This window comes from Lagopus leucura, unplaced genomic scaffold (assembly GCF_019238085.1).
Source record: "Lagopus leucura isolate 7727_CA_CO unplaced genomic scaffold, USGS_WTPT01 Super-Scaffold_100018, whole genome shotgun sequence".
Classification (NCBI taxonomy): Eukaryota; Metazoa; Chordata; class Aves; order Galliformes; family Phasianidae; genus Lagopus; species Lagopus leucura.
In genome coordinates this window covers 9,950,140-9,970,195 of record NW_024962272.1, presented here as the reverse complement: position 1 = coordinate 9,970,195, position 20,056 = coordinate 9,950,140, and the positions used below count along the sequence as shown (strand labels likewise).

Here is a 20,056-nt window from a genome sequence, read left to right as displayed (position 1 = left end):
TCATACTACTATTTATGATGCAAGTAAAAGAGAAAATATTCCACTTATTGTAAACCTGGTTTACATTTATATTTCCAAAAGTTACACTGAGAAAAGATAACACAACACAGGAAACTTACTAAAAAAGCAGTGTATTCAGACATAGTCACAGAATACTGTGCATGTCTTTTAAATGTTTTAACTAATTTACACCTGAAAGAGTTTCCTTCATAAGCTTACCTGTTGCAAAACAATTGGTATCCACTTTTCCTTGCCTTCTTCAGCTACTTCCAAAGTGTATTTGCTTCTATTTGAGATCATAAAAAATGGAGTGAAAGTTACAATTCTAGTAATATTGAAACTGCTGTTGTTTATAGTGACACCAACCTGTGAATAGAAAAAAAATAGTTAGATGCAGTTCTGCTCTGACTTCATTTATATTTCCTGAAAGTATTGAGTTCAAAAGATAAACTTCACTTACTTGATAATCTTTTTTATGACTCTTGCATTTCACTGAACCATGACTTCCAACAGTGTCCAGTGAAAACTGATCAGACAGCTCACTGTCCGTTACCATAAGTTGAACCTATAAAGAAGCAGCTTGTATCAATTTTCACTTTACAGACACTGACCTCTGGAGTCACATACAGAGTACACATGTATACATACAAACTTAAGCACATACTGAAAACACCAATATTTTTATGCATAAGACACAATTGCCAGTATTGATTCATTCCTCAATTAGTAGTAAGCACCATTAACAGTCTCTTAGCAAAGTCAAATGGTAAATTACAATTAAACCACAACTCACTAACATCTCAGACAGCATCTAATAACCACAAATGCAAGTATTCAACTTCCAAGTACCACAGCTTCACATTCTTAAACAACTTCTAAGCATTACTTAGAACAAGGACGTTATTGGTGTAGCTTAAATGAGATAAAGGATTGTTTCTTTTTCAGAGAACACTTCTCAGTGGTTTTCCTTCCTGATAAAAGATGAGCATCTCTTTCTTAGAATATCTTTGATAAATTTCCTCAAGTATATCTGACAATATGCTTTAAGGTTGTCTTTAGACAGAAGTGCATTAAGTTTCATGATTTTTACAGAACATGAAAGTGTAGATAGCTTTCAAAGTAAAAAAGATAGAGGGGGTCAGATTTTACTAACTGTAATACCTTGTTATTTTGCAGGAAGTTTTTGGGCTGGAAAGAAAACAGCAGCGGCTTTTTGCAATCTGGTGGATGCTTGCGGTGAATGCCATCAGCTTTGTACTGCAACATTCGACCAGTTTTATTTACCATCCAGTATGGGCTGTGAATTGCTATAACCATTTGCCCAGTTGTGTACGTCACATGGACAGCAATGTCCAGCTCAGTCTTATCCAACTCTGTGATGCAGTAAAATGTTATGAAGCTGATATCTGGTAAGTTACTTTTTATATGGTACTCGCTTTTCCAGTTTTGATCAAGATAATTAAGCAGCTCTAACTCTAGTTTTGTTTGATCCAAGACTGCATTATGAATCTGGGCTGAACATCCATCTTGCAGAGTGTCATATTTGTTCCCATTTCCCTTAAAAAAAAAGAAGTCACAGTTAAAACCCATATCAATATTGATATTATATATTTCTAATATATTTCTATATATTTCTATTTTTAAAAATCAACATGAAAGTTATTTGAGAAAAACAATAAAATGTTTGTTACACTATTTAACTGTGTTACATTCTTTAAAGTCTATCTTAATACCACATTTTATAAAAAAAATAACAACAACATATTGTCATTAGTGTTTAAGACAACAAATCTGTCATCAGGTTTAAATCAACATAATGACAGACTTCCTCAACTCAGAATTTATTTCACAAGATTCATAAGAGAGATACAGAAAATAAACTGTTACTTTCAAGCATGTGGCAGAAATCATAGTCCCTAGCTCCAGTAATCATGCATTTATGATAAAATGCTATGATGAGATTATTCTGCTATTCTACTTCAAATACTAGTCACTAAGATCATCTGAGAAAAAAAAGCATTTCAGTGTATTCTATAACTGTATCATTAAGTAGTAGGACATAATCTAGACATATGCACAGACTAGAACATTTCGTACTAAGGAACTAGTGATGATATTGTACATGTCTTAGGAGTTTTAAATTAGAGCTGCTGGTGCTCAGCTTTCAAAGGCCTACTAGCAGTCAAAGGGCACTTAATTTCACCTGGATTATATATATAATATTCAGTTATGCTGTAATTCAAGGAAAAACTTAGCAAAAAGGCAGCAGTGGGGTAATTATCACAGAATCACAGAATCACAGAATTGTAGGGGTTGGAAGGGACCTCCAGAGATCATCGAGTCCAACCCCCCTGCCAAAGCAGGTTCCCTACACCAGGTCGCACAGGTAGGCGTCCAGGCAGGTCTGGAACATCTCCAGAGAAGGAGACTCCACCACCTCCCTGGGCAGCCTGTTCCAGTGCTCCGTCACCCTCACTGTAAAGAAGTTCTTGCGCATGTTTGTGCGGAACTTCCTATGCTGCAGTTTCCAGCCGTTTCCCCTTGTCCTGTCTCCACTCACCACTGAAAAGAGTCCGGCCTCGCCATTCTGCCCCCCACACCTTAGATATTTATAGACCTGGATCAGGTCCCCTCTCAGTCTCCTTTTCTCAAGGCTGAACAGACCCAGTTCACTCAGCCTTTCTTCATAGGAGAGATGCTCCAGGCCCTTCACCATCTTCGTGGCCCTCCGCTGGACTCTTTCCAAGAGATCCCTGTCTTTTTTGTACTGGGGAGCCCAGAACTGGACGCAGTACTCCAGATGAGGTCTTACCAGGGCAGAGTAGAGGGGGAGGATCACCTCCTTTGACCTGCTGGCCACGCTCTTTTTAATGCACCCCACAATGCCATTGGCCTTTTTGGCCACAAGGGCACACTGCTGCCTCATGGCCAACCTGTCGTCCACCAGGACACCCAGGTCCCTTTCCGCAGAGCTCCCCTCCAGCAGCTCATCCCCCAACCTGTACTGGTGCATGGAATTATTCCTCCCCAGATGCAAGACTCTACACTTGCTTTTGTTAAACCTCATCCGTTTTTTTTCTGCCCAGCTCTCCAGCCTATCCAGGTCTTGCTGAATGGCAGCACAGCCTTCAGGCGTGTCAGCCAATCCTCCCAACTTCATGTCATCAGCAAACTTGCTGAGGGTGGCCATTATCCCCTCATCAAGGTCATTGATGAAGATGTTGAACAAGACCGAACCCAGCACAGACCCCTGAGGAACACCGCTGGTTACAGGCCTCCAACCGGACTCTGCACCACCAACGACCCTCTGTGCTCTGCCAGTCAGCCAGTTCTCAACCCACCTCACTGTCCACTCATCTATCCCACACTTCCTCAGCTTTGTTATAAGGATGTCGTGGGGGACAGTATCAAATGCCTTGCTGAAATCAAGGTAGACCACATCCACTGCTCTCCCCCTATCCACCCAGCCAGAGACAACATCATAGAAGGCTACCAGGTTGGTCAAGCATGACCTCCCCCTTGTGAACCCGTGCTGACTACTCCTGATAACCTCTTCTTCTTCCAGTTGTCTGGAGATGACATCCAGCACCAGCTGTTCCATCACCTTTCCAGGGACAGAGGTGAGGCTGACTGGCCTATAATTGCCTGGGTCTTCCTTCTTGCCCTTTTTGAAGACCGGGGTGACGTTGGCTATCTTCCAGTCTTCAGGCACCTCCCCCGTCTTCCAAGACTTCTCAAAGATGACAGAAAGCGGTTCAGCAATCACCTCTGCCAGCTCCTTCAGCACCCGTGGATGAATCCCATCGGGTCCCATGGATTTCTGAACATTGATGTTGCCTAGGCGCTCCTGGACCACCTCTTCCCTGACAGAAGGGGGGTTTTCCATTCCCCAGATCCTCTCACTAACCTCCAGGGTCTCAGATTCCCGAGGGGGAGCTTTTTCACTGAAGACAGAATCAAAGAAGGCATTCAGTATCTCCGCCTTCTCAGCATCCCCCGTTACCAGAACACCCCCGTCACTTAGCAGGGGAGCCACATTCTCCCTAGTCTTCCTTTTACTGTTAATGTACTTGAAAAAACCTTTTTTATTATCCTTTATCCCCTTTGCCAGATTTAATTCCAGGCGGGCTTTAGCCTTCCTTGTCGCATCCCTGCAGACCCTGACAACATTCCTGTATTCTTCCCAAGTAGTCAGACCCTTTTTCCACATTTCATGGGCCTTCTTCTTTCCTTTGAGTTTGTGCACGAGCTCCTTGCTCATCCACACAGGTCTCCTGCCACCCTTTCCCGATTTCTTCCTCACAGGGACGCACCGATCCTGAGCTTGGAAGAAGAGCTGCTTAAATGCTGACCAGCTCTCACAGGCCCCCTTGCCTTCCAACACCCTAGCCCATGAGACAGCTCCAAGTAGGCCCTGGAAGAGATCAAAGTTGGCTCTCCTAAAGTCCAGGATAGCAATCCTACTTTCTGCTTTACTTCTTCCACTCAGGATCTTGAACTCCACCATCTCGTGGTCACTACAACCCAAGCTGCCCCCGACCTTTACTTCCCTGACAAGCCCTTCTCTATTAGTGAGAATAAGGTCCAGCAGTACCCCTCTCCTCATCGATTCCTCAACCACCTGCATCAGGAAGTTGTCTTCAACACATTGCAGGAACCGTCTGGACCGCGCATGCCTGGCCACATTGCTTTTCCAGCAAATATCTGGATAATTGAAGTCCCCCATAAGCACCAGCGCCTGGGATCGTGACGCTGCTTCCAACTGTTTGTGGAAGGCCTCATCAACCTCCTCCTCCTGATCAGGGGGCCTGTAGCACACACCCACAACGGTGTCAGCCATACCAGCCCGCCCCTTGATTCTTACCCACAAGCTCTCCACTGCTACACCACTCTCCCGCAGGTGGAGTTCAATACATTCAAGCTGCTCTCTTACATAAAGAGCAACTCCACCACCCCGCCTTGCCGGCCGATCTTTCCTAAAAAGCACATAGCCCTCCATGACAACATTCCAGTCATGTGAGCTGTCCCACCACGTCTCTGTGATTGCAATGAGATCATAGCCATGTGACCGCACGCAGATCTCCAACTCTTCCTGTTTATTTCCCATACTTCACATACTAATTCCTTAGCATGGTACTGCTAGAAGTTAATGACAGTCTGTGAAAGCACATAAAACATTATGTAGGATGACCTAATTATAATGCTTGAGGCAGTCATAATCTCTAGGAAAAACTAGTGTTTAGTTAGGACCAAGATACTCATGGAAAAGAGAAAGCAGCTCTCTTACAGGAATAAGTTTACACAGCATGAATTTCTCTTTGCCTTTGTATCTGAAGTATGAGTTAGTACTGACTATTAAAAACACCATTTTCCCCCATTCTGATGTCACTTCATTTCTGTAGATACAGACTTCCCTGCAATATCTTTAAAGCCTGCTTCATAAGAACAGTAAAAGAAGCAGTTTATTTAAATACAGATTTCAATTAAATACGGATTTCAATTAGCTAATCAGCTTTCATAACAAAAACAGGCAACGTCACAAAAACTGGAACACTGAAGAATTACCTCTACAGAGTAAGTTATGTGATAAGGAAGAAGATTGTGGAGAAGAACAGAAGGCCATAAATGTACAACATATGGAAAATCCCACTCATCATCTGAACATAATGAAGATGTCAATGTGTCTTTTACAGCAACAATATTGATGATAAATGAGTGATTCGTCGACCTCACAGACTGGCATTTCCTTTGTAATAAGCTGTCAACATTTTTCATAATTTCGTCAAAAGTAATTCCTTCACACATATCATATTCTCCATCCACTCCATTTTCATTTGCTATGGGTAGCAAACTCAGTTTTGATCTGTAAATGAAAGCATTTTTAAACACTCAGTATGAGATTGAATATTTTAATTACAAAAAAGTAGGATGTATTAACACTCTAGTATTTGGATTTTTGAAAATTTCTGGCAGTAACTTATTGCCTGCCTTTGTCTCATTTGAGTAGGGAAGCTAAAGGTAGATTAGGTCACACAGGTTCCTGGAGCATCATGCCAGTTGCAGTGTTCTGCCTCACACTGCCACACACTTTATTAAAAAAAAAAAAAAAAAAAAAAAAAGAGGCTGATGGAGGTTGTTAAGGAGGTGCTACTGAATTAATTTACAAGAGCTGCTATATTCCTTTTCCAAGGAAAAGATCAGACTAAGCAATCCAACTCTTACGGATCTGCAGGAAGTGCCTTTCTTTCTAGTCACATTAGGCACTAGATTTATGGATTTTTTGTAGTCTTGGCTTTTTTAAGGCAACTGCTTTGACCCAGTCAAGATGCTTCTTGACTAAGATTTGTCAGTTAATGTTGCATGCCTGTACAAAGAAACTCACCAATGTTTCTGTGCAAGGAATCAGAAAGTTGCAAAACCTTCTTAGTAAATAATCTTCTTAAATAGTCTTATTTAATAAGATACAGATAGTTAGAGACATTCATGAAAATAGGAGCACTTTCAGTGCACTATAACTTACTCAACTAAAAATGAAATTGAAACAGAAGGACTGCTGTCAATGCCTTGTGACTAACATGGAAGCATTCTATAACTTTTATGACTGCTTTGCAAACTTCAGCACATAGAAAGTTATATATACTAATACTTGCCAGTACGTGCTTATCATCATCAAAAAGAAAAAAAAAAAAAAAAGGATGGATGTTTAGGAGAGAACAGAAGGAAGAAGCCTTAAAAACTGTCAAAACAAACATCTGTCTACATGTTAGTAACAGATTAGATAAACAGTACACACACACACTGCAATTTCAATTGGGTATTAGTTTGCAGGTGTTAATAGCATAGATATACTGTAAGACAAGTCTTTCAAAAATTGACAAGCCCTATTCTACATCAGTGGTGTAGTTTAAGTGTATTACATTCAATGTTACATTTCAGTATCCCTCTCTCTAAAAAAATAGGAAAAAAAAAAGAGAGAAAAAAGAAAAAGCAGCTGCAACTTTAACTAGACATCATTCCATCAAAAAAGGTCTTCTGTGTGAATATTAGGTAGCAAATGGGAAATGGACTTTTATTTTTTAACGCAGTTACTTGCATACAACAATCAGCAATATATTAGCATATTATTGGATAGCAGAATAATCTAATAAACTACCTGTATGAGGACAATGGTATGTTGAATTCATTCTCTGGTGATGCAGTCCCTAGACATCTTCCTTCATCAAAAATTGTGAAAGGGATTGAAAAATGATTCCTTATCTAAACAAAATAAAAATCCAGCAATATACATAAGGAAATACTTGTTAGACAAACTGTTGAGTCGAACAGAGCACAGAAGTACTTTCTCACTATTTATCTTACCCATTTCCCATTCAAAGTCAAGCATTTCAAAAGGTTTCTCTAATAACAGAAAATCTAATTGAACAATGTTTTGCAACCTAAACTCCAGCTCCCTCACATCCAACGTTTTAGTAGCTTTGAAAAAGCTTTTTATTTTTGAAAATCTCTTGTAATCTATTTTATAATGCAAAGCATTATACTAGCAAAGTTACATGAATTGTTGAGATCAGTTTGTAAACTGCTTTTTGAAATGATTTTTTAAAGACTATAAAGTTATCTACATTCATTAAAAATATATATATATTTAAAATGTAAATGAAACTACAATGCAGAGAAGGATCCTGGTTATATACCTGGATAGGAGAACGAATAGTTATCATCTTGCTTCCTTCAACAGTATCAATTTGGCAGACAATGGACCTTTCCACACCTGACTCCTCATGTCTTACTCTGTAAATACACCGACCCACTTTGGTCAGCGGAATCTTCTCGACAGTAGAATGATTATGTGGACCTAGAATTTGCAAAGCCAGAAACAAAACATTCAAAAGGAGAATTAACATACATTTAAAAAAGAGAAAGAAGTGTTCAAGAGTATTTTCTAAAGCATTCAATCCGTTAAAAAAAAAAAAAAAAAAAAAAAAAATTAAAGCAGATTGAAAAGTACAACTGTCCCTTCTGGTCTAACTGACAATCTTGTGGTGGGACCAAACAGGAAAGATTCCTTTTTTCTCCACACAGGAAAAGGAGTAAATGAACACGTAACTTAAATACACTGCAGGTTTGCCTCTGCTAGTAGTATCAGTGCCTACAAATAAATGTTCACAAAATATTATGGCTTATTAACAAGGTATTGCACATATATATTGAAAAAAATAATTCAACTATAAACAAATAATCTGTCACAACTGGTTTGAGAGATCAGTCTTGAAAAACTGTCAATTGGTATAAGAAACCAACATATATGGCTAACTCAAACCATCAAAACCAGTTAATTTTAGCTACAACTATATTTAAAATATTTAAAACAGTTTTTCTTGACTTTTCCCTTAAGGAAACATGCATATATACAACCCTCAGTACCGTTAGAAACTAAAATGTTGTATAGACAGCTTCATTATGTATTAACATATGAATATAAACAAAAAAAGTAATTGCAATAAAATTATGAAATAACGATTAGTAATCTAATAAATTATTATAATGGCAAGTTTATGCTACAGAAATTAACAAGATATGCACGACTTTTAGCTAAGAAGGCCATATAAGCATTTCAAACACTAGCATGCATCTACAATCCAAAGAAACAATGCTTTCATGTCAATAAACACTGGATGACCACGTGACAAATACAAGGTGTATCACAAAGTATTTACAAAAAATGATGGTTTATGAATTTTGGAACTTACAGATCTGAATATAAAACCTTTTGCTACTCAGGGTTGTCATTGCTGTGAACTGTTCACTCTCACTTTTAGTTCTGACATATTCCATATTTAAAGTATCTCCATCTTTTAAATCAAATATTTTTGCTCCAAATTCAACATTGAGGACACTGAAAGAATCACTAGGCAAGACAGTGATGGCAAGTCCCAAAGAATTTATTAGTACAAATGGCGCTCGGTCTTTTTTGAAGATATCTGAAGTTTGACTAGCTGCTTCAGCAAATGCCTGGAAAGTAAAGATACAAATCATAAATATATGGAGTAAGGCTTCAACAAGTGAGTTTGTGCAAATATTCACTTAACAGAAATCTGACGCTGTACAGTAAAGTTATCTTTCTTACCGTTCCCAAGTTACTCAACATTTGCAGTCCACATTTGGATAATGTAATATTCAGCTGGTCTTTTGAGGAAACGCTTATTACTGTTTTATATTCTGGAACTTTATAGTTTTCTTCTTCTGCATCTGATTCAACTAATGCTTTTTTAGCTTTCTTCTTCATCTGAAAGAAGATACATTTTTTTAAGAATTCTTATCTGATCATTTTTTCTACAGAGGAAGTTTCATCTCATGACCTTTTATTTCCTCTTCTCTTCCCACTTCTATGCTCTGTACTGATATTCCTATTTCATTCATATTTCTACTTTCAAGTTAAAACAAGAAAAGAGAAGGAATAAAGAAGAAAAGAAGGCAATAGGCAAAGAATAGATCTCAGATGTGAATGAAATTCCAGTAACAGTACTAAATAGATCATTTTTCATCCCTTTTCCTTAGTAATATACTTATCTACTTTGAGACCAGAATTGACATAGTCTCATTGCTAACAGGTGAAGAGTTATGATTGCTTGTTTGTTGCTTAGTTTATTTTCCCCAAAAAATAATTTAAATGAAAGATTTTCCCAGAGTTAAGCTTTGGAAAACATACCTTGATTTCAAGAATCCATGGTTTAAATAAGTCAGTCTTCTCTATTTCTAGTGGCTCAAGTAAAGGTTCCCAAACTCCAAACATCTCATTAAAATAGTGCACCTATGGGAAATGCAAATGTCAGTTAGGAAATTAAACACTATTTAAAATACTGGAAGATCTACATATATTTTAAGGGACATAAAATTCTGATTTACAGGTATATTAATTTCTTCAGAACAACAACAACAACAACAAAACTAATCAGGTTAGACTTTTAGTTAGCTCCCTTCATAAAATGAAGAAAATACATAATGAAATAAATGATGCATCTAAGCCTCTACTATAAGTTCTCTTTGCAAGAAGGTTTTATATGCTCTATCACTTAAAATATAATTTTAGTTTAAATTCTAGGTACTGAAAGCCTAAAGCTCTATAAAATAAGGAAGAATCTACCTACAAGAGCTACTTAATTTTACATTTACTTTTTTACAAACAGCCAGTTTGGAAGACTCACATAGGATACTGATACCACGTAACATTTGAAAGTAGGACACATTAATATACTCTGTAGCAATCTTAATTTAACATTGTTCATGAGTTTTAGCCTGTGGTTCTTCAAAACTTAATATTGTCACAATAGGCATTTGGGAAACTATATAGAATATAAATGTGAGACCGTATGACATCAGTCACTGCCATTAATACAATAAATCTAATGTATTAGATTTTCTGCTTTCACTACTTCAGCATGTTATTCCTCTCCTGCTCCTACACTGGGTGTCTTCGAGAGTTCAATCATCAAATATACAGATCATTTTTCTTTTATTTTCTAAATAATATGATGAGGTAATATATTAAGAAAATTCTTTCCTTATCTAGAATTTCTCACCTCTAGCTCAAGCTGAGAATGTAGGTTGATGAGGGTACTCCAGTTTTTGACTTCTCCTAGAAATGAGGACTTGGCTAAGAGCATTGGTACAGTTCGGTGCCCAACCCCAGCTTCAAGTGTAAGAACAACAGATTCTATACTCATTTTCAGTAACTGCCCTGTGGGAACCAGTTCAGTGATTGGATTTGTGTCTTCACTTTCACTTGACTCTTCAAGAAACCACAATTTTAGATCTTTTAAGTCTTTCATATTCCACAAGCCCGGAGGAATTTCACTAATCTCTTCTTCTGTTGTTTCTGCAGTTCGATAAAGGGCGGAGGTAATCGTTATTACCGTATTTATGATTATTGGTGAAACCTACAAATATGAAGTTGGAATAATTGATTAGAAGCTAGCACAGGAAGAAAAGTCAGCAACTTTCAGACAAAGCAATCAATCAATGACCTTAACAAAATAGTTATGTTTTCTACAAATCTCTTTCCTCACATTTCAAAACACATTTCTTTCCACAAGCTATATTTTGATCTGTTCATATTTTCAACCCCACCTTTTTGCCAGACAAGATCTTTCAAAACTACATTATCCAGTGCCATATGTGAATGCTTCAGATGCAAAGTCAGCACATCACACATTCTTGCAAAACTTAGACACTACAACTTACTGGTTGTTCATCAATTTTATTTGTTTTTACATGCTAAAGCAGCAAAGTGATCTGATGAAAAACAGAAACAATTTACCACTTCACTCATTCCTGATTTTTAGTTTTTACGTTTTTAAAGAGACATATCTCATATGTAACTTTGAAGCCATCTGAGCAGGAAGGAGTAGAATTAAAAATAAAATAAAATTCTACTTACTTTTACTGCCAGGGATTTAATCATTAGATCAGCTGACTGTGGATTATTACCAGTCTGTTTCATTTCAAAGAAGAAGTCGCAAGGCTGTAATACCTACAGAGTAAAAAAGAGTAAAAAATACATGTTGAAAAAAAAAATTAAAAACCATATAATTTTAAATACCACACATCAAGAACAGTGAAAATATATTGCCTGTTCTTCAAAATTAAAAGTAATCTGAGCAATATGTGAAACATGTTCCAGTGTAAAGAAAAACAAGCATCAGAAATATAACCTCAGAAAAATATAAATTTCCAGGAATGCTACTTTTATGATATTTCCCAACATCTCTATCCATATCTAAATCAGATGCTGCTAACACAGAAATACCCTGAATTAGTTTTACCAATTGAGTTTGATTTAACACTTTTTGTTTGCATTATTATTTTATCTATTGTTGCTCAAATTCATCACTTTATTTTTTGTGGTACAACAAGAAATGAAAATATTATATTCTAAAGCACATGTGAGAAATGCAGGAAAAGAACCTCATTACACTGCGCTACTCTTAAAGCAGGGGTTAGTTTTCACATCTCATGTGATAAAATCTATTTATAAGAAGAAAAAAATCTAACACATGTGTCCCCAGAGTTTAGGAATTATAAAAACTTCACGTTACTACAAATCTCCTGAACTTTGTGATCTTCATAAAACATCACGTCAGATGTTCCCTTTCTTGACTAAAGACAGTGGAATGTCATTTGAATTTCTAGTTCTCTGATAATTTTATGAATCATCTACAGTAAGCTATTCATAAAATTATCAGAATCACAATCAGAAACTTTCCATTCTGTCTGCGACTCCTTGGTATACACTCACATAGTAATTTAATGGAAAGTTTCAGACTGAAATTCCAAACTGGCTATGTAGCATTTAAAACACAGTATTCTTGCAAACCACTAGTCATTTGGCTTACACAGGATGTAAGAAATAAATAGCATTTTTTCTCCTCTTGAATCTTAATTTTGACCTTGTCATTGAAAGAAATCTCAAAGCTACATCTTAAGATTTTTTTTTTGTCCGATCACACAAAACAGAACAAAAGCAACAATATAACCCAAACACAGAATTTTATTCATGCATACATAATATAAAACTTCAGAAATAACTTATATTCTAGTAGCATAAGTTACACAGTGCCTTTTAAATACAAACTGGATGTTTTTAAACTTACCGTAGTTACATTCCCTTTCCTTTTTTCTGGAAGAAATGGGCATGCTTTCACTTGTATCTCTTTAACAGCAGCTGTCATGCTATACCTTTCAGGGCTATTTTTAATGAAGACCTCACACTGTGCTGTAACTACCAAAGCAGGAGCATCACTTCTTGTTAAATCAGCCACAAACACAATTTCCGGATTTTTAACAATAATGTTCATTTCCATCATAGAAACAGGCTGCAGAGGTGCTTCAAAAACAGAAATTCAGTTAGGTCAATTGTTCAAAGCTTAAACAGTTGTTACATACATCTCTTTTTTATTTATAACATTAGAACCGTTTTAAAGATTTACTGGCAAGATCTGCTAAGGTTGGCATCAGAAAGCATGTAGATTTCCTGCTTTTGATTTGTTCCTAGATTCATTTATATAGACATAAGACCTCTAAAGCTATAACTACTTTCAGACTGAACAAATAACTCCAAAAAGACCAAAGGAATCACCTCTGATTTAGACTATGAAACTGGCAAATGCAACAGCTTTACTAAATACCCATATCCGCCAGCTACTATATGAACTTACAAAAATGCTAGACATTTTCTACTCTGCGCAGAAGCAAGATACACGTTCTTATATTGCACAGTAATGCAGAGTTAAGTAAACTCAGTATATGATTTGTGATGCCAGTATACTTTCAGGCAAGACCTCCTGATTTGTTTAGATTTTGATCATCTACTAAGTAATCACAGCAGTCCTAGCTGAGGTGGACTCAGATGTTTATGGTACAGGAAAATAAAATCAACGATGAGTAGCTTTGTAGATTTGATGTGAATTTTCTCAGGCACAGAAGCATAAAAATCCCATTACCAGCTCTGGTTCTCTAATGATTATTTCTAATGTCAGATATACTCTTTATAGTGTTGGACTCTAAATTGTTTACGCAAGCTAAAAATTTTTCCTCTGATGTATAGAGAAGAGCAAATTAACGGACAAATGAAATGACAACATTTCTGGGTAGCTATTGGGCAGAATTCAACCATTCATTGAGAATGCTAAGACAACCAAACAAATTTAGGGGCTATCAAATCTGTCATTTTCACTTTATTGTAGCAACATATTTTTAGTTGTTCCTGTTTTTGGGAAGGCAGAACTTCATTTATAAGTAAAGGCTGAGAGACATGAGACAATTTCTTTATTGCAAAGAAGAAAACATTAACGGTTAAAAAAAAAAAGCATATACGTAATGGAAATAAAATGAAAAGAGTATAATAATTTTAAGAGTGTCATAAATACTGAAAGTAACTGGATATTTAAATATAATTTTTTTACACTATTTCCAGCACATACCTTGCTCTTTTAAAGGTAAGGACTGCCTGAGATTCCTCTGTGCAGCAGCACTTTCTGCATTAGCTTTTAGGAATATATCTGCAACTGTAAGTAGAAATTCCATGCTTGCACAAAGATATATCTCTTGAACAATCACATCAAGAACTGTGCCATCTCTCCCCTGCTTATAGCTTATATCCATCATAACTTTCTTTTCAAATCCGTGCTTCATTTCCATCATCCTGTAAATCCATTAAGGCAGCATTCAGTAAGACAATAAGAAAACATCCACAAATAACTGAAAGATACTCTAGGTTCTCACTCCAGCTGCAAAAGGACTGAATTTAAAAAGTAATACTGAAAACTTCATAGCATAATCAATGCTTTAAAGAATAATCCAATCAATATCAACATAAATTCTATAAAACTTCAAAAATGACAGGGCTCCTATATACTGGCGTTTAAAGAAGTTTATAACTTTAACAGACCAAAATGAAATCAAACCATCACAATTACTTGCCAAAATATGCAAGTGTTACAGTTTACTTTTTATCACTCTTCATCAAGTAAATCTTAGTATTATTTCCCCACTGCTTTATTAAATACGAAAGTAGAAGTTGTTTCCACCTGCACTGAGCTACTTCATATCTAAATTTCATTTATAGCACTTATATTGGTGCCTCACAAACACCGTGGGGAACAAATGGCCAAAAGGAAACAGGTCTTGTTCATGTGCACAGAAACTGTAGTGCATACATAAAGGACTATCCTTATAAAAAAAACTGCTTATTTAGCAGAACACTAGATACAGATCACAGATATTTGCAGCTCTCTGGAAAACTCCAGTTAAATAGTATTTCATATTGAAACACAGACCTCGGTGTAGCCTTGTGGATTGCCTGTCTTTCATCATCTAATGTACAGTTTGCTAACTTGACTGAAGCATTCATTGAGCCATCTGACAACATTTTCACAGCAGCTGACATTAACAGCAACTTAAACTCTGCAAGCTTCAAAAGGTCATCTCTCTGATCCAAATTTGTACCCTGTTTAAATGAAATGAAAATACATTTGTATGTCTGCTTACAGGAAATGGAAGTTACACACACTGCTTTATTTATTCGATAAGAATTCTAACAATTTAAATAAACTCACTAGTAAATCGAAAGAGAAAAAAAAAAAACAATAATATACTGAGAAAGCTCCATATAAACAAAGCTTTACTTTTCTACTGGATTGCTAGAGCAAGATTACATTAATGAAGGGGAGATGTTTAAGAGAAAGTAGAACTGTCATACACAATTTCAGATAGTTTGCCATTTTAGGTTAAAAAATACAAAGTAGACGTAAAAATGTCAAATGTGAGAAATTAAGTTTGTCCTATGCAAAAACACACTGTATAGCCAGATACAGGAGAAGTCTTCAAGCTCCAGTATAACACACTACAAGCTTACAATAAATTACTAACAAACTTCTAGTCAGACATTTGCTGACAAATTTTATAAATTTAAACCAAGAAGAAGCCACAGGTGTTCATATTAAGATACAAATTCTAAATGTCTCTCTCTACAAGTTGACTAATATGTTCACACATGAATGTATAAATAGAAGAAAGCCTGGATATCCCTTTTTTTTTTCCTCCCCATAAATTCTTTCTATCAAGATGAGCTTTTGTTAAGTTTTAAGATACAGAAGCTTCTAGATACGATATACTACGATTTTTTTATTCTCTATCTTGACAGGTAATTAAAATAATTAATAAAATTAATTAAAATAATATTTATATTTTGTTTGTTACTACTGCTGGAAATCACTCTCTCTGCAAATAAATTAAAATACTATGTTATTAATTTAAAAGACTCTACACATATTTTTTGTTCCATGCAGTCAAAATTATACTTACCTGTTTGGAATTTGAATTATATAACACTAAAGTCAAAGAGTCGAATCTGAAATCCAGTTTTAGTGTTGTTTTTATTTTCACAGGTGAATGCAATTCCACCACAGCTGATGTCACAACAGTTACACCTTTCAGAAATCAGAAGAACACTTCAATATTTAAGAACTTATTTGCTGACAGCAAATAAGAAAAAAAATATATTCTCACAAATGACTAGAAGAGATTACAGCTTCCCTATTCTTCCACATTTCAATTAAATCCAATCCAATTCTTGTTGGCAAAGTCACATACGTTTGAGAAAACACTCTTTTTGTGATTTCCATGTGCAATCTTGATTATTTTAAAAGAAAGATGTAAAACATCCCTTAATGGTATACTCTGTTGTGCACGTAACAATTCCACAGAATACAATTTCTGAACCCTATTTGCTTTGTTCTTGAGTATGTGCTGAGCAATTTATGGTCAGTTATGCCTACTCAATAGGGACAACTGTAGCAATGTCATAATTAGGGTCGACATAGATCATCAGAGTGCCATGGCAGCCTGGAGGGTAAACAGCATTCTGGGATGCATTTTGCACAATATATCCACCTAGCCAAAAGAGGCAATTCTGCTAAATTTAGCATTGGTGCAGACTGTGTGTGGGTTTTGGCCCCACAATATAAGAAGGATGTTAAGTTATTCAAAGGCGTCCAGAGAAAAGCAAAATGACTGGAAGGCACATACTGTGAGAAGAGGCTGTGAGCACTCAGATTGTTCAAGAAAAGGAGGACAGAAAGAGAGTCTGAGAGACAACCTTACTGCACTCTACAAAGAGGAGGAGAAGTGGAGAGGGAGTTATCAATCTCTTCCTCCTTGTCACCAATGAGCGGACACACAAGAGGCAAAAAGCTGAATCACTAGAGGAAGTTCAGAGTGAATTTCAGGGAACATTTCTTTGTTGTGTATGTAGTTAAACACTGAAATAAGTTTCCTAGTGAGGTGGTAGATGCCTCATGGCTGTCAGTGTTCAAGAGGCTTTTGGACAATACGCTGCATAATATGCTTTAACTTCTGGTTATCCCTGAAGTAGCCAGGAAGTCTGACTAGACAGTCTTTATAGGTCCCCTCCAACTGGACTATTTTTGTTCTGTTCTACAATCATGAAAAGACATACAGTTTAAAAATGCTACTGGCAACAGAATCAGGTTACACAGAAAAAAAGACTAATTGAACAAGTTTCCCAAAGTGGGATTCTACCAACACCAAATTTTATGTGCTCACTGCATTATTGCCAGAAAAACAAGACAGTCCTTACATAAAAGTACTATATTGTACAAGACTTACTACAGTAGTCCGGTGCTCCTACTGGCTGGGTATATTTCAAAACACAGTGTCCAGTTAATAAAGGCTTTCTGTTACAAACAACTCAATCTTACCTTTTTATAAAGGTAAATCTGATAGAAAGCAAAAGTTGAAAGAAACATTAAAAAAATGCTAATCAGCACTCAATTACACAAAATATTACCTGCAGAGTGCTCTGAAGTACTGCGGATATCACTGCGACTGGTTGTATCTTTCAGTTCTTGAGAAGGTGGTGATGCACCTGAGCTTTCACCTATATTTTCATTAAGTGTCCTCAGTATTGTTGTAATGTCCTCCTGACTGAGTATTAGCTTAAAAAAAAAGATATTGTTATTGAACTCAGAACATCTCTGTCCAGTAAACTTTTGATAACTGAAATTTAAGTTTTTAAAAGATATAAATAAACCAAATTTAAGAACCAAGTAAAATATTTCTCAAATCCACATAATTCCTTAATGTAAATTCTAGAAATCAAAAGTTATTCATATATTATTTTGTTTCTTCCCACTATTTTTTTTTTCTGCAATTTAAAAATTAAAGGTTAGAAGACATTCACAGTTTGACATAAAGTTGCTCAAAACTGTTGAATGTATGTAGTCACAAGGTACTTTACAGTAAGTTACTACTTTTTTTTTTTTTTAATTTAGCAAATTGGTTTCTTCCTTCAGCTGACATGCTTTACATCTTATGATTCTTAATTTAAATGAGCACGTCCTTAACTCAGATTGAAGCTTGTTGTAGGTGTGAATTCTGAAGATGACCATGAGATTAATAGACTAATAAATTCATGTTTTTTCATCCTACAAAGATGGAAACACATAAAACAAGGATATAAAAGCATAGTCATTTTTATCTGACAATAGCAATAGCAGAAAATCTGTCTGCAGCGTCACAGATTACAGTTCTTAGATCAGAACAGAACAGAACTTTCCTATCTCCATATGAAATGACAAAATCCAATTCTGCCTATGTGTCCTTAGACCAAATAATAACCTAGGGATTATAGGCTTTTTTTATGGACAGGACAATATCTATCTTGCATAGGCATTTCAGCAGCTGTTTTCAAAACTAACTGCTTACATTCATAGGCTTGAGTCGTCCAGATATTTCAATATCAGGAACCTCATTATACCATGCAGCAGATAAATTTCGTTCAACAGCTACTTCCAGATTGAGAGGTTGCAGCAGCTCTACTTCAGTTTGCAAAGAATTCTGCTCATAGCATGACCTGCAAAGAGAAATGAAATTTTGTCATCTTAACACGTTATATTTACATATTCATACAAACACTCATTTTCGTCATCTTATTTAGGAGTACTGTAAGCCAGTCTAAAAATAATTGAGTGCACTACACTTCAAATTTCTAGGTAAGGCTTTATTCCATCAATTAAACATGCTTTCTTGGCAGGGAGGAGTTTTCAGGCATATGTCCAGGCATGTTGCATACTAACTCCTTGCACGTTATGATCTCCTCACAGGTCTTCACTGAAGAGCAAACCATTCTCTCTTAAAACTTTGTTTGAAAATCTCCTTCCTCTTTCTCTTCTGCTCTTTATTCCCTGTGTTAAGTCTCATTTTCTATTTATTTATTAGATCCATCTGGTTTAATTTCTTTCCTGCTTAGTACAGCTTTTAAAGAAACCCAGCATCATCAAAATAGCCATTTGTAAACAGGCTTAACCTTCTCAATGCCGTGAATAATTCATAAGTCTATTATTCAATGTGTAGATTGCTATTTCTCCCAAATCATAATTTCTGGTTTGTTTGTTTGTTTTTACAAAATCTTTACTATTTGGCGCTGTATTTCAAGATAATTGTGCATTCAGCGACAGCCCATCGTTAATTATTTTAATAACAAATTCTCAAAGCTCTTCTACTAAAATGTCCCACAAAAACTACATGAATTTGATAAATGTGTATGCTACGTTACCTGTATAACTTCAGTTCACTCAATTTCACCGTCATAGAGTCAACAACAGGTGGGAGATTATATCGAGTCTTTGTTTTAGCAATAAAGAATCGGTTCTTTACAGTGATTAGACCAAGATCAGCCACCAGGACATTTGCAGAAACTGCAGATTGTGGAATTATCACAACAGGTGCTTTAATATTGATATCTAGTGCCAAACGAGAACTATGCTCTGCTAGCTCTTTCACACCTGTAGCTGCTTTCTCTGCTGCTTGAACTGTTGCCTCAGTAAGAGCTTCCTTGGCAGCTTGAAAATTATTTATAAAAGCCTAGAAAAGAAAAAAAAAAAACCAGAAATTGTGAGGTTTATCATAGTATTTTTATCTTAGAATTTTACATAAAAATATAAAACCACTCTATTTTAAATAGCAAATCATGTTAAGATAGATTTTTGCTACAGTTTTTCTGAATTCCTTCCCAGGATAACTTTGAAATCATCTTTCAAAAATACAATATACAGTATGTCTATATAAAAATACATATCAATATTAAATATTTCGTAAATCAGATGGCAACAGACATTACCCTACAACTAGACTTGTATGATGTTTTATTTACACTTTTGGAGTACAAAGGATAGATTTAGTAGACAGAGTTTATGGAAGAGGCATTTATTTTCATGCCTTAGTACTTATTTTCCAAAACTAAACAACCCTGAACAGTATGTATATCTCCAAGTTGCTACATCACTTAAAGAAATAGAAGCCTAACAATACTAGCAGATATTGTTGCTTAGGCATCCACTCCACAAAACTAGAGTGAAGTTGATAACCCAAAGACAGTTCCAGCAAAGGTTTTACAAGATTATGTAAGAATTCTTATACAAATGGACGCTATCCCATGTTGGATGCTTTATCATTCTGTAGCCTTGGCAATGGCATTTCCATG

General features: G+C 35.9%; 1 protein-coding gene across 1 annotated transcript in view; it reads right to left on the bottom strand.

The window, feature by feature from the left end:
- The window catches only part of VPS13A (vacuolar protein sorting 13 homolog A), an 87,944-nt gene that overhangs the window by 25,818 nt on the left and 42,070 nt on the right, over positions 1-20,056 (bottom strand). The window contains exons 33-50 of the mRNA XM_042877367.1: positions 19,130-19,437; positions 18,280-18,427; positions 17,363-17,510; positions 15,859-15,983; positions 14,832-15,001; positions 13,977-14,197; positions 12,648-12,880; positions 11,435-11,527; positions 10,578-10,934; positions 9,707-9,808; positions 9,125-9,283; positions 8,748-9,009; positions 7,692-7,852; positions 7,154-7,257; positions 5,566-5,863; positions 1,162-1,557; positions 461-565; positions 220-366 (exon numbers count right to left, since the gene is read on the bottom strand). Of these exons, the coding sequence (XP_042733301.1) occupies positions 220-366; positions 461-565; positions 1,162-1,557; positions 5,566-5,863; positions 7,154-7,257; positions 7,692-7,852; positions 8,748-9,009; positions 9,125-9,283; positions 9,707-9,808; positions 10,578-10,934; positions 11,435-11,527; positions 12,648-12,880; positions 13,977-14,197; positions 14,832-15,001; positions 15,859-15,983; positions 17,363-17,510; positions 18,280-18,427; positions 19,130-19,437 (3,537 nt within the window). The remainder of the gene's footprint in view (positions 1-219; positions 367-460; positions 566-1,161; positions 1,558-5,565; positions 5,864-7,153; positions 7,258-7,691; positions 7,853-8,747; positions 9,010-9,124; positions 9,284-9,706; positions 9,809-10,577; positions 10,935-11,434; positions 11,528-12,647; positions 12,881-13,976; positions 14,198-14,831; positions 15,002-15,858; positions 15,984-17,362; positions 17,511-18,279; positions 18,428-19,129; positions 19,438-20,056) is intronic.